At 41.4% G+C, this 13489-nt stretch overlaps 1 protein-coding gene across 1 annotated transcript in view; it reads right to left on the reverse strand.

Moving 5' to 3' along the window:
* Positions 1–13489, reverse strand: part of LOC103799065 (polypeptide N-acetylgalactosaminyltransferase 9) — a gene marked incomplete at both ends in the record, with an annotated part of 105982 nt that overhangs the window by 64989 nt on the left and 27504 nt on the right. Inside the window, one exon of the mRNA XM_009071359.1 lies at positions 4429–4626. Coding sequence (XP_009069607.1) covers positions 4429–4626 — 198 coding nt within the window. The remainder of the gene's footprint in view (positions 1–4428; positions 4627–13489) is intronic.

The following is a 13489-nucleotide window of genomic DNA, read 5'->3' on the forward strand; positions in this document are numbered from 1 at the left end:
CTGGGGGCTTCATCAGAAACAAGTGAAGGAGAAAGGGATGAGCACTAGACTGACATACTGTAAGTGATACAGTAAGATTCCTTCCCAGAGCAGCGACGACCCAATGTGGCTTCATCAGCATTGCCATGGCAGACAAGCACAGGGCCTGACCGGCTGAGACAGTCACACACATCCTTGGCTAAAGAAGGCAGCACAAAACACATCACTGGGGGCACACGGGACTCAAATTTATATACATGAGTGAGACACATGTGCTTCCTCGAGTGGCTGATGCAGTGCATGTCTATACACATTCCTACTGGTACCAAGCTATGGCATATTAAAGCAGTAAGTGAGAACATATGCAACAATGAAATGCACCACTGCTGCTGGAGGAAGATAAAATGGAAAGCTGTGCAGTGCTTGGCTGAGTGAGGCTGACTAATGACTCTAATGTTAGTGGCTGCTGATCAAGAAATCAAACACAGAGCAGTCCATCATGATCACGGCAGGTGAGGGAAGACAAGTCAGAGCCAGAGCTTAGAATACCAGAAACCTTCCCTCCTGTTCCAAAACCCAGAAACAGATACAGCATGCATTAAAAAACCCAGCTTGTTTCAATGCACAGTCAAATTCATTAGAAACCCTCTGAAATAGGACTCTTTGTTACACAGTTTGTTGCCAGATGAGAAGGACGTTTTGGGGCAGTGTGCTCTCAGGAACACAAACGGAAAATGACGTGATGGACACAGCGTGTCAAAATAACAATCCTCATTTAAATCTTCATGTTAGAGACATCTTACATCTCAAATGTCAAACATGTAAAATGGATTGCCTGCAGAACCCGATGCAGGGAACATCAATTGTTCTGAACTTCAGAGTATTAACGTGGGGGGAAAAAAAGAACCAACTTTAAAGTGCATCAGAAATCTTTACAAAATCTGACACTTTGTTCTTGCTATTTCTTTACCTTTGTTAATACTTCAAGGCCACATTCCCTTTGTCCCTTGGACCACAACAGCTGATCTGACATTTTATGGTGCACACTTGACGTGACTGCCTATACGGTGCCCCACTGGTGTGAGGGACACTTCTTGCTCCTTCCCAGCAAGGCTCTGAGTAGGATCACACCACTGTCAGCATTCATGAAATTAGAGGCTTTAAACAGAAAAATTCTGAGAAAAGAAGCAAGCACATCTGCTGTGTAGTTCCAGAAGAAAACAGGATTTGGATCCTGCTTTCTAAATGTCTCACCCAATTCTGCAGATAGATGGTATTTATTCATACAATGCAAACATGAGAAATGCCAAGGCTCTGATCCTCTCTGATGCCAGGGTACACATGTTTTTTAAGACTGAAAATCTTTAATCCCCTTGGAGAACTGGGAGGAGGTATTCAGCTACACCAACCACAAAACTAGTCAAAGGGTTATTTATTACAAGCAAAGCTTTGTTACTTTCACAGAACACACAGAGAGGCACAAACCAAACCCACTATTTGCTAAAGATAGTGACAAAGGAAGTTTTAAGAGGGACAGTGTCAGCAAGGACTAAGTGAACTTGCAGTTTTCATGGTGATGAACAGTCTTGCAATCTTACGAATGCACTGAACAGACAAATGATCCAAACACCATCAATGTGGACCCATTTGCATGTCTTGCTAAGTGGACTGTAAAAGAAATCATGGTTGCAGTACATGGTTTGGAAAGCTGGTTACAAAACCAAAATCTGTTCCCAACTAACAGAGCTTTTTATAAAACTTTGTTCACTAGTTCGACTTCACCTTCATTTTGAAAATATACTTTAAATATTCTACAGTTACTAAGTTCCCATCATGGGTTCTCTCAAATCTCAGTCCTAAATAGAAGCTTCCTGATTCTTTCCATCAATAACACTCACACATTCCCTCTTTCCATTACCATAATTACAGTGGCACATCACTTAAAAGCCACAAAATCACACTATAGGCAGGAATAACACAACAGCCAAATGCTTTAGCAAATCCATCTAGGTGGTACTGCTTTGGAGGCCCATCAGCAACCAGTGCAGTGTGGCTATGAAGAGGATGCTCCTCTGCTCTCCTAGAGCACTGCCTTCAAAGCACATGTGCCCAGGGAGACACAGAAGTGTTCACAGTTTGATGCTGATGTCTCTGCATTTTAGGGCATGTAATTCTTAATTTGCAGAAGAGATGCTTAGGCAATCATAATGTGTCAGTGCTCCTAATATTTGTCACCAAGGGTTGAGTGCCCTCCTCCTTGTGCTGCCTGTCTCATCTGTCTCTGAGTTTATGCGCTGTTGAATTGGAGTTTTTTTCACTCAGGTTCAGAATAAAATCGCTGCTCTCAGGAGCCACCTACTTACGTGCACCAGCTTCCAACACCGCTCAGTGCTTGAGTTTGGACCTTGTTCACTTCTGTATCAGTCCAACTCAGTGCCAGCGTGACACCAGCAAGAGTCTGAACATAAACCTGAGGAATGTCCATGGTAAATCAGACCCTGTATTGCTGAAAAACACCCTTATCCCAGTGTTACAGGGATGAGATTCCTTGTCCTCTATTAAAAAGATCTGTAGTTGGATTTCCAAAAGTGTTTTGCAGATGCAGCTTCCATGCCTTAGGGAATGCATGACCTACCACCACTGAAATCATGTCTGAGATCTTGCTGATGTTTAACCTCTTAGCTCAGTCTTATCTGTTATCATTGTCTCCAGAACAGAAGATACTCAAATACAGAAGCAATACATGTGAAAATTGATACAGTGATTTCACATATAAACTGGAAGTCATGAAGTGTGTAAAACCTTTCAGGAATGAAAGACTGAAACCCTAGTATCAGGAATGAAAGCTCTGGCTGGTTAATTTTCTTTCATCAATAAACTGTTTCTCAGGGCTGAGTGAAACAGATATAAAACACCTGCACTTTTAAAACAATGTGAGGTGAGCAGGGCATGTTATCCAGGAAAACAGATTTCCTAAGTTATTACTTTCCTGCTTATTGAGGTTTCAAGCCAAACAAAGGGTCAGCAATGATGGACTGTGCTGTCCTGTAGTAAATAAGGTTAATGTTACTGTATAGCTCTGTTTTGCAGTCACAGGGCATGTGAATGAACATAAGCACAACTTGCAACACTTGCTCAAATACTGATTGAAGTATTAGTCTGCATGAGGGATGGATCCTGTGAGGTAATCCCATCCAACTGATGACTTAGAAATGTGATCAGTTCATCTGTGTCTTTTCACTTACAAAACTTGGATCTTTTCAAGTAGATATGCTGTTTGAAGGGCTTGGATGAAGCTTTCAGGACCTGACAACTCAAGCTTTAACTGGAAGGGAAGTACATCAACTTCTCTGCCAGAGCCCACATTGGGACCATACAGTAGAGTTTTAGCTTACTTTAAGATGAAGCTGATACACATGAACATTAAGATGACTCTAAGGTGGTAATTTGTGTCCCCCTAAGATCTTAAAAATAGGGTACAGCAACCTAAAGTGCATTCCTGGGCTCCATATTTTTTAGCATTTATTCCAACAGTTGCTAATAGTGCCCTTGACCCAGAACAGTATGCCTCAGAGGAACTGTTAGACAAGGTCTGTACTGAAGATGAAAGGCCAGGAGACGTGAATTTTCAAATGAAGTGGAAAGAAAGCCCTTTTCACACCAGTTCTTGTTTTCCCACTGTAGCAATTCTAAAAACACCTTCACAATTCCTCTAACAGCATTTCCTTAGAAAGGTCCATTTATGTAATGCAAAATGCTCTCTTATAGAGAAAAATGACATGACACTGACTACATGGTCTGTGTTAACTTTAAAATTCAACCAGTAGAAAAACTCAGAACATGTTCAAAGTTCACAAAAGAAAAAAAAGTACAACTCTCGAACAAAACAAGGCTAACACAGCTCCTACTCATGCTCCTGGGAAGCTCTGTTTTAGACTGATGGCCAAGATTGCTGCCCACAGAACACAAGTGAGACCAGCATCTTCGTAATCATATACTCAATATCTTTGTGTCTCATACACACAATGTTTCACTGGCTTAATAGTCATAGATTCATAGACTCATAGAATCAACCTGGTTGGAAGAGATCTCAAAGATCTTCAAGTCCAACCCTACTGTTGTTACTAGACCATGGCACTAAGTGTCATTCTAGAGTCCACTGGAAAATAAAAGTTTAGATGAAAAACATCCTCCTATCCTACCGAGGACAACAATGTGAACTTGAAGCACACACTCACAGCTAGAGCACATGCCCTCCTGTGTATATTGTGGTGCAGCTCTGAGAGGCAACACATGCATCCACAGCTTTGTAGAGCCATCTGTTTCTTCAGTCTCATTTTGCTCTCCCTGTGCAAAGCCTATAGCCTTGCTTCACTTAAATTTCCCCTCGGCAGACAGCTGAGATGGAAACATCCCTAGCACCAAAGTGACAGCACATGGGAGATTTACCTGATGGGAGCTGACTCATCCCCTTTATCGAGCCAGTCCTGCGGTGGGATTATGTACATGCACCAGAGCGCCCAGTTGTAGCCGTGGGCTGCGTTGGCGTATTGCTGCACTTCAAAAGTGTTGTACTTGATATTGTCAATCGCTGGTAAGATGATCCGCTTTCGATCTTCTTTGATCCGGGTAAGTGCAGGTTCCACCCTGAGAGCAATAAAAACAGCAAAATGTTTTACAGCCATCCAGTAATCCCAAGTCCTGCTTTTACAGGCTGATAAAACGAGGGTCTCTAATACTGAGAGCATTAACCCAGTGAGATGGCAGCTCACAGCAGAACCGAGTGGGACCGAATACAGATCACTGTCACACACTGACAGGGCTGGAGCTTGGTAGGGGATACTTCACACAGCAACTGCATATGAATTATTACCTTTATGAAGCTTACCAGGGTTTAACACCACAAAATTTGACCAAATACTTATTCTGAGGCCTGGAGACTGTTATTGCAATTTGCAATGGACAAGTGCTGAGAGGCACCATCACCAACAGTAACTAAATGGTCTCCTACCAGCTACACCACCAGGATTCCTGGTAGCTATTAAATACTGGCTCTTGCTGACATGGCCTGAAGAACTAAACACACACCAGGGACTGTGTGAATCTGAAGGTTACTCAAAGGTTTTAATCTTGTTTCCTGAGGACTGACCCCAACGGATCTAGTTTGAATGACAAGCATGGCTGCATTATGCCTTCTAAAACCTCTTTGGTGATGAGAAGATTTCAATTGCCAGATGGTGCAAAAGCAGCGAACTGCAGGAAATGTTCCATCATTTCAAAAGGCTTTAAAACATCAATGTGCTTTTAACAGAAGCTACATCCCAAAAGGAAAGTAAAAAGCTTCAGTGCAAACACTCATTTCTGACCAAGGTAGTCTTGAAGTTGCTACGAATTTACAGAGAAAGTGATCCAAAGAGGTAGCAGACTTACATAAGGGTGGAAATCACTCCTCAAAGCAGAAACAGCCACTGGTTCACTCCTTTGTAACTGTGTTCCCCCTTGAAATAAGCTTTGAAGACTTTGCAGAGCTCTCGCATGTATCTTTAAGGGAATGGTGGTTTGCTGCGATTCGCAGAGGTACTAAGATTTCAACACTCATCTATTCTCACTTTTCTTTTGCTGTTGGTTAAAAGGCAATTGTTCCTTTGTGACTTCAAGTTTTTGCCTTATATTTTGTTTGCTATATTGAGTTTGTTACCATGAATTTTCTTGTGTAGGCCAACAGAAAGGAGCAAGCTATGAAGCAAATTCAACCCGCATTTTCAGTCTTAACTGTCTCGATCTGAACTATCAAAAATTTTCTTATGTCTTCTGCAAGAAGACAGTAATTTCTCTGTACCTGAATACAGTCAAAATATTTGTCTTTTTGTACACAGTCTCTACATGGCTTACAAGAGGTCATGTACTGCTTGCCTTCTCTTCTCTTTACCCTTCTTACATCAGTAAAAAGAGATAGAGATGCAGGGAAACCCTTGAATATTGATGATGAGCTGCTTTACTGCAAATAAACCATCACAAAACAATATAAAGAGCATAACTGACAAAAAAACAAGCTGTCACAGCATTGCATTTGGAGAGAAGACCAAGAGAGTTAAACTAGTTTCATTTTAATTCCTCCAGAAAACTGACATATGAATTTATCAGCTGGATGCCAATAACACAGAGCATGGAAGTTTTAATAAAAGAGACGATCGCAAGAATGGTGGGAAGACAGGAACAACATTGCAAGTCGCAGAAATTCCCCCTGGCCAAGAAGGTTATGAAAGAGATGTTCATCTCCTATGCAACATGTATTGTTTCATTATTCTCCTGATTTATTCTGGGAATAAATCAATGGATCCCTCATGACTGGAATGGCCTGAAGTCACTTCTAGTACTGCCTGCCACCTGCAATTTTTGGTGCAGTACTCATATTGTCAAAGCCCAAGGTCCTGCAAGGTACCAGAGACCTCCACGGAAGCATGAAAAGACATCAGTCTAAAGGAGGAGCAGGGATTTCAGCTTTATTTTTGACAATACTTTTTTTTCCCCCCTGGCATTTAAAGAACTGTACCTCAGACTCAAAGAAGCCTTGTTTTCTTTCTGTGGGAAAGACAAGAAACACCTGAGAAAGACTCAGGACAGTGCAGTACATGATTCAGGCTGTTAATTTGTATGTTCTTTAGGCCACATTCATGCACCCCCAAAAAGAGACAATGTGACCTACCAAATCAGGGCAAGGCACTCCCATTATTAATACCAGATTATATTTCTGAGGTTAACTCTTTTAAAAACCAGTGGGTGGACAGCAGAAAAGCTCTTGCAAACCCAACAAAGCAGGGGAAAATGCAGAAAAGCTGAACTTGCTTTGGTCTTTCTGTAATGTTACCTCCGCTTATCAGCCTAGAGGCAGCAGAAGAAAATACAAAACAGTGGACATGTCAGCCAGACACCCTCTCCCACCACAAATCTGATGCCTCCATGCATGGATGCAATAACCCTTGTGCATAAGGCTCTCCCACTTCCTTCTGGCTCTGAAACAAAGGCTTTCAAAATACCAAACAACAGGTATAGGTGTCACTAATGATAGCCCACTCATTGTTTGACTGGAAGAATACTCCTCTTCAAGGTCATAAGGGGAAAAAATTACCTTGGCACAGGTCACTGTCCATGTGGAGCACTTGCTGCAGAAGCCTCATTCCAGAGCTGCCTTTGAGCTCCCTTGCAAAGCAAACACCTCCCTGGGAGGTGACCCACTCCTGAAGACCTTAGGCATTGCTTCAACAGATTTGGTGCAGAGGGGAAGTCACAGAGCAGAGGGATTGCATCCTCCTGAGAGATCTGGTGCACATCACAGGACATGGTTGCACCCAGTGACACCCATAGCATGCAGAGATTTATTATGTTTGGGTCTGATTTGCAGATCTGCCCTGCAAAGCAGGAAAACTGCTTGTATACCTTCTGAAGCAGAAATCTGTAAATGGGTTTCCTTTGTAAGAATCAAATGCTGTCTTTCTTATTCACTACTGTCTGATTCTGGAAAAAGGTCTTTGGCAAACAAGGAAAGAGCTTTCAAAACTATTTTTACTTTTCCTGATTAGAGTTCTTTGGTCACCAAATCCCCAAGTGTTTATCTTGACACAAAGCAAGATTGTTTAACCATCATACTTAAAAATATCCTGGAGGTTCCATGTTCCTTCCACAGTTCCTCCCTGTGTGCTCATTTTGCAAATATTTTACTTTGTAGGGTAGACTGAGATTGTATAATGAAAAAAACCAACCTAAAAGAGATAAGGAATTCTTCTCCCTTAATGTCAGATGTCTGCAATGGACCCCCCACATCCAAGGTAATTGCCTCAAACTTTCAGTCTCAGCAGAGAGAGGCAGAGGCTGGAACTTTTATAGTCTGATACTTCTCATAATAATGTAGACACTGAAACTGGGTGAGATTAATAATGTTCCAGAGGAGCCTATTTTGAATATAAAGGGAATTTAGCCTGCTACTTTGCAAGCCAGTTTAAAATTGGACTGCTGAAGTGTATCCCAAATAATGGTTAGAAGAAGAATGTGAAGAAAATATTTAAGAGTCACTCTGGTTTTCAGCCCTTAATCATATTTGTGATTGTGCTAATCCAATTCTTGGGCCTTGGAAATGCTAATCTGGGTCATTTTCTTCACCACACAAAGGAAAATCCATTCCCAGCTCTGGTGCTGTTCTCACACCAGCCATCACCAAACTACGCCTGCCACTTTACAGCTGACTAATTTATGTGTTTTTCCAGTTGCATGGCTCACATTTATTCCTACCTGTCATGGTGCTTTGCACCTGAATGGCACAAGGAAGGATCTCTGGAGTGTACTACAACAGTTGGGTCAAAATACATGATGAGATGTCATTAATGTCTATCAAACTATTAATGTGAAATCACAGATTTTGAACTTCCATGAAATCTGAGGCATCTGAAAGCTGTCTGTGTGATGGAAGTTCTGTTTCAGTCCCCTGCACTCAGGAAATATAAATGTTTAAGATACTGCTTCTTCAACAAGTGTTGATGTCTCTACCCTCAGGTTACACATGAAGTAAAATGCCATGCCAAGGTTATGGAGTGAATTGGTATGAAAGCAACTGCTGGAACTTCATTTTCTAAACCTCCCATCTCACACATGGAAGTGATTTTCTACCTCTGTTGGTATCCATATGTGTGGAAATCATATCCTTGCGGGTATTAGAAACAGGAAAGGTTCAATATCTGGACAGATTGCACAGCTATCTAACTTCCAAAATATATTCACACCCATAAGTAAGAAAGCAAGTTCTGAGCCACAGATGGAAAGAGAAAATCCAGGGCAGAGCTGTTCTCTGTTACTTAGCAAAACCCCAAATGGAGAGCCTTTTAATTAAACATTGCATACCTGGGAGATTTCACAGCTTGTCCTGCCCTATAAGAGACAGCAGAGATAGCAATGAGCTATTCAGATGCTCAGCCTGAACTCATCTCTCTGAGACCTACAGGAACACTCAAATCCCAGGTCCTGCCAATGCCCTCTCACCACTGACACTGTGCTCTGCTTTTCCGCCTGCCAAGATCCCCAGGAAATGGCCAATGAAGAAGGACTGTAAGTTTGAACAGAACTGGGCAATAGACTGTGCTTACATTGCTTATCTTAAATAATCCATGAAATACGAAGGGTTTTCATTGCTATTCATGGCTAGCAAAGTCCAGCCTTGGAGTTGCTCTATTAGGCTCAATGGACTTGCATGGTGTTTTTGTCTCTGTGAGCTGAGCTGCACATTCATCAAATCCTTTGTCAACTTTGCTGGTCACTCTGGCTTTGTCTAATTGCTTTGGGTTTTTGAAAGGATTATGATTAAATCCTTCCTAGTAATTTCTAATTTTTTTGCTTCCTAATTTTAAGCTGCTACATTATTATGTAGATTTACCCATCTCTTTATAGACACCAGTGTTCTTTCCCTGCTTTTTTTCCCCTTGCCTTGTTTTTCCCACTGTGCATCTGTACAAGTTAGGTACTTCTGGCAGCTTCCAGGGCTGAAAGGACAGAGGGGATGAGGTTGCTGAAGTCTGAGTGTGTTCAACACACTGTGCTGAATAGCTCCAGTATGTTGTTTGAGGATTTCCTTTCCACATGGCCACCACTGACAGCCAGGCAGGATTCAGCCCTGCTTGATTAGGTGCATAAGCCAGATGTGAATTTTGAGATTCATCTCTCTTTTTCACAGATGCAATATTGTTAGGTTCCTAGCTTGTATCTGAGCCAACATACTTTATGGGCATAGAGTAGCACACATTGTTAACAAGTTATTTACTGGAGGAAAAGTTCTCCCAGGCATATTCATAGATATGATGGATTTCAGTAAACTACATATAATCAAAAGATTGCTTTAAAGGTAGTGCTTCACATCATCCAGGTCTCTTATTTTCCACCTACTAAAAACCAAGCAGACAATTTGGACTGGAATTTGAGTGACATATGAAGATCCTCCCTTCTACCCTCTGTAAAAATATATATTTGTCAGTGTCCTCCTCTCCCTCTGAATAGATTGATGGTGAATGGATAAAGCCAGAAGACAAAGGACAGTAAATTTAGTTCTCTTATAGATTCCACTAGGCTAAAGGGTATTTTCACTTCGGTTTTATTTCACTGAAGCAGTTCCAGGAACACAGGAACACACTGCTGATGTCCCTTTCCCAGGACTCAGCCTACAATTGACCATGCTTAGTTGAAACTCCATGAAGCACATGGCAGTCCCATGATTTTGGTGGGATTCCTGCAGGCACAAGGAACATCCACACCAGGTGCCTTGTTAAGTGACTCCTCCTTGCAAATTCACAACAAAAGGATGTGTTAATTTGTCATAGTTTGTTGAGCACATCACTAAACAGCACATGCATCTAATGTTTTTGCCTATCAATGGAACAATTTCTGCATTAACACCAGATATTCCAAGGGGTTTAGCACCCATGATAACTTTAGTGGGAGTTCCAGCAGTGCCGGTACTGTGGGCCTCAAAGAATAACTGCTCCCAAGATAAACATTAGAGGTAGGAAAAGAGTTGGAAGGCAGAATTTAACCCAGAGTATAGAATAAGCCTGTAAGAAGATTGAGAGCAAAGGCAGAGGCCACACTGAGATCACACAGGCTTCTCTAATCCCATTGTAAGTCTATCTCTGAACATATATGCATTCTGTATTTAACATAGGGTTGATTCGGAGCAGCTCAAACCCCTAGGGAAACCACAGCAAACAAAAACTGTATGCTGTCTTACATCCTTATCAGATTGCCAGAGAATTCATGCCAACGGGGAAGTCGGATTTTTCACAATGCTAAAAAAGAACAGCTTCTTCCAGATAAAAAACAGATAAAAAGAAGTTAGTAATGAGCTCCTCAGCACACATGATTATATAATTCACCTATTTAAATATGTAAAAACACCTGCTGACTTCAAGCAGACTTTTTAAAAGGCACAACATAGGAATAAACGCACACGATTCAAGGGAAGCCACACACCTGCCGTAGGCCAGATCCTCTGCTGCCCAGCTTTGCTTCTTCAGTGGCCTTCCCAGCTTCAGGGATGCTTTGCTAACATGCAGCATCTGAGAAGCAGGCCCTGCTTTCCAGTTCTTAATTAGAATGATTGTACAAGGCATTTGTCAATTAATTAATCCCCTCCACCCAAATGTCACATTTTCTGAGTTTGTTTGAAAGCAAATCCTTTCCTAAATGACAGGAATTGCACTGGGAAATATCTCTCAAATTCTGGCCCATCTCAGGTGGGTACCCAAATAGCCCAATCTTTTGAGATAAACACACCTCTCTTTTTCCTCTCCACCATCACTATGTTAATATTCACTCCAATAAAAAATTAACAACTAATATTAAAAAATCCAACCTTTTTTTCCCACTTGCACAAATCAGAGTTTCTTTTTCTTGCAAGCATTTAAGGAAGAGTCCTTATAAGACATAAATTAAAGACAACATGGTCTCATCTGCTAGATTTTATGGCTCAGTGGGTTTAACACTGCATTTTACTCTGCCTCTACCACTGTCAGGTACCATGAAGTATAAACTTTACACAGAAATGTAAGGAGAAAAAAAAAAGCTGGGTAAACTGAAAGCTTATTTTGCATGATTCTTTACGCTACCTCACATTTCACTGACAATATACATTTATCAGATGCAGACAAGCAGATATACTCATATACATAATTCTTCACTGAGGCCATCTGAGGAATATTTAATGCAGAATATCTTTCCTGTAAATAAGTGTTCAGAGAACTAAACAAAATAAACTTCATACTTCCTTCCTTGGTCTCTCAGAGAAGAGAGAAATTCCCCACCTCTACTACCTGACATCTCTATCAGCATTCCTGTGTGCCCAGGGAAGTTTCAGACCCACAACCCTCAACCAGAATGGAGCAAATGTGGCATAAATGGCTGCTAGAGAGTTAAAGATCAGCTCTTTGGCTGCCAAATATCAACAGCTCTTTTCTGCACCACTGAAAAGCAATGAGGATGCTTCAATGAACAATCTAGGTTGTTGAAGTAGATGAATAGTTGAAACTGCTTTTCTGCTATGTTCTGTGTATGTAGGCTGGCACTGTCCCATGGATCTGAAAGGCCCATATGGCTTATGTTGCATGCTTCCCTCTCTGCTCAGATAACATTAGTTCACTTTTGCTACCTAGAACATGGATTCTTTAAGTTACCAAATTGATCCTAAGGCTTAGGAAGAGAAAAAAACCCCTGCCTTAATAGACATATATCCTTGCATTTGCATAAATGAAACTTCCCCAGGTCAACCCTGGCATGGTACCAGGGATCCTGCAATGAACCATGTCCTGAGCAGGAGTGATGTGCTTGAGCTCTCCAGAGGGCAGGGACTGCACAGGAGAAGGACTGCAAAGATAATTCCACCCTCACCTTCACCACTTCTCTCAGTAGAAGGAAAGAACCACCTGGATCTTTCCAGGGCCCCAAAGAGCCACATGAGCTTGAACATGGGGAACAGAGTTTACCTGCTGGTAGAGATCAGTTTCCAGTACATCACATGGAAATGTTACAAGGGAGATTCCAGGGAAACAAAGACTTTGTGGCTTTGCCCTACAGAAGAATAACCATGTCTCTGTTAGAGAGCACTTGGGATAACCAAATTCAGTGGAAGACTAGGAGGAAATCAACTACCTTGGAAATCAGCTTCCTTTTTCCTTTGCACATCTTTTTGAGAATCCATTGCTTATGGCCAGTACAGCAAATTGCACTACATCTTACAGTATAAAGTAGCATCTGCAAAGTTGCATCCACAGACATAGGGATCTTGATCTTTAGCTCTTCTTAGTTCATTATAACATCACTTTTCTTTATTTTTTAAAACACTGCCAACTTCAGGGATAATCCATAATGATGGGATGTGTGTGACACAATCTGATGGATACTCGGCTTATATTTCAGGTTCTCTTTCTCATGTCAGGCTGTCTCTGTCTCTCTGGTATATTGAAATCTTTTGATTAAATCCTCTTACTTCACTGCTTTCTTATTGATACTCCCCCTTTGTCTGGCAAAATTTTAATTACTACAGTACTGCATGACTCCATTCAGTGCTCTGATATTACCTCTGTGATAGGAGCAAAAGCAATTCCTAAGACAGAATGCAACTATAATACTCTATCATTATGTCTTCTTTTATGGCTCCTAGCACCCTCTTTATGGCTGCTAATATATTGTGGTTTCTGCCTTTCACTTACTGATTTCTGCTCTCCTTCACTCAATGTGTCCTTTTTCTCACCCAGAGAATTAACACCCCATCTCTGCTATCTCTCTTTTCTGCTCCCAGACATAATGTAGGGAAGTTCTCTTCTCCTTGTCATATTATTCTTTCCTGTCTCTCAAAGACAGGAGTCTATACAATGCTCTACATGTTCTGCAACACAATTAGCATCCAGGATGCAATGGTCTGCACTCAGTGTTACTGTGTGTTGCTTAACACACAGTGGGTGGACCTAATACAAAAGTC

This window comes from Acanthisitta chloris, unplaced genomic scaffold, assembly GCF_000695815.1.
Source record: "Acanthisitta chloris isolate BGI_N310 unplaced genomic scaffold, ASM69581v1 scaffold14603, whole genome shotgun sequence".
In the NCBI taxonomy this organism is placed as follows: domain Eukaryota; kingdom Metazoa; phylum Chordata; class Aves; order Passeriformes; family Acanthisittidae; genus Acanthisitta; species Acanthisitta chloris.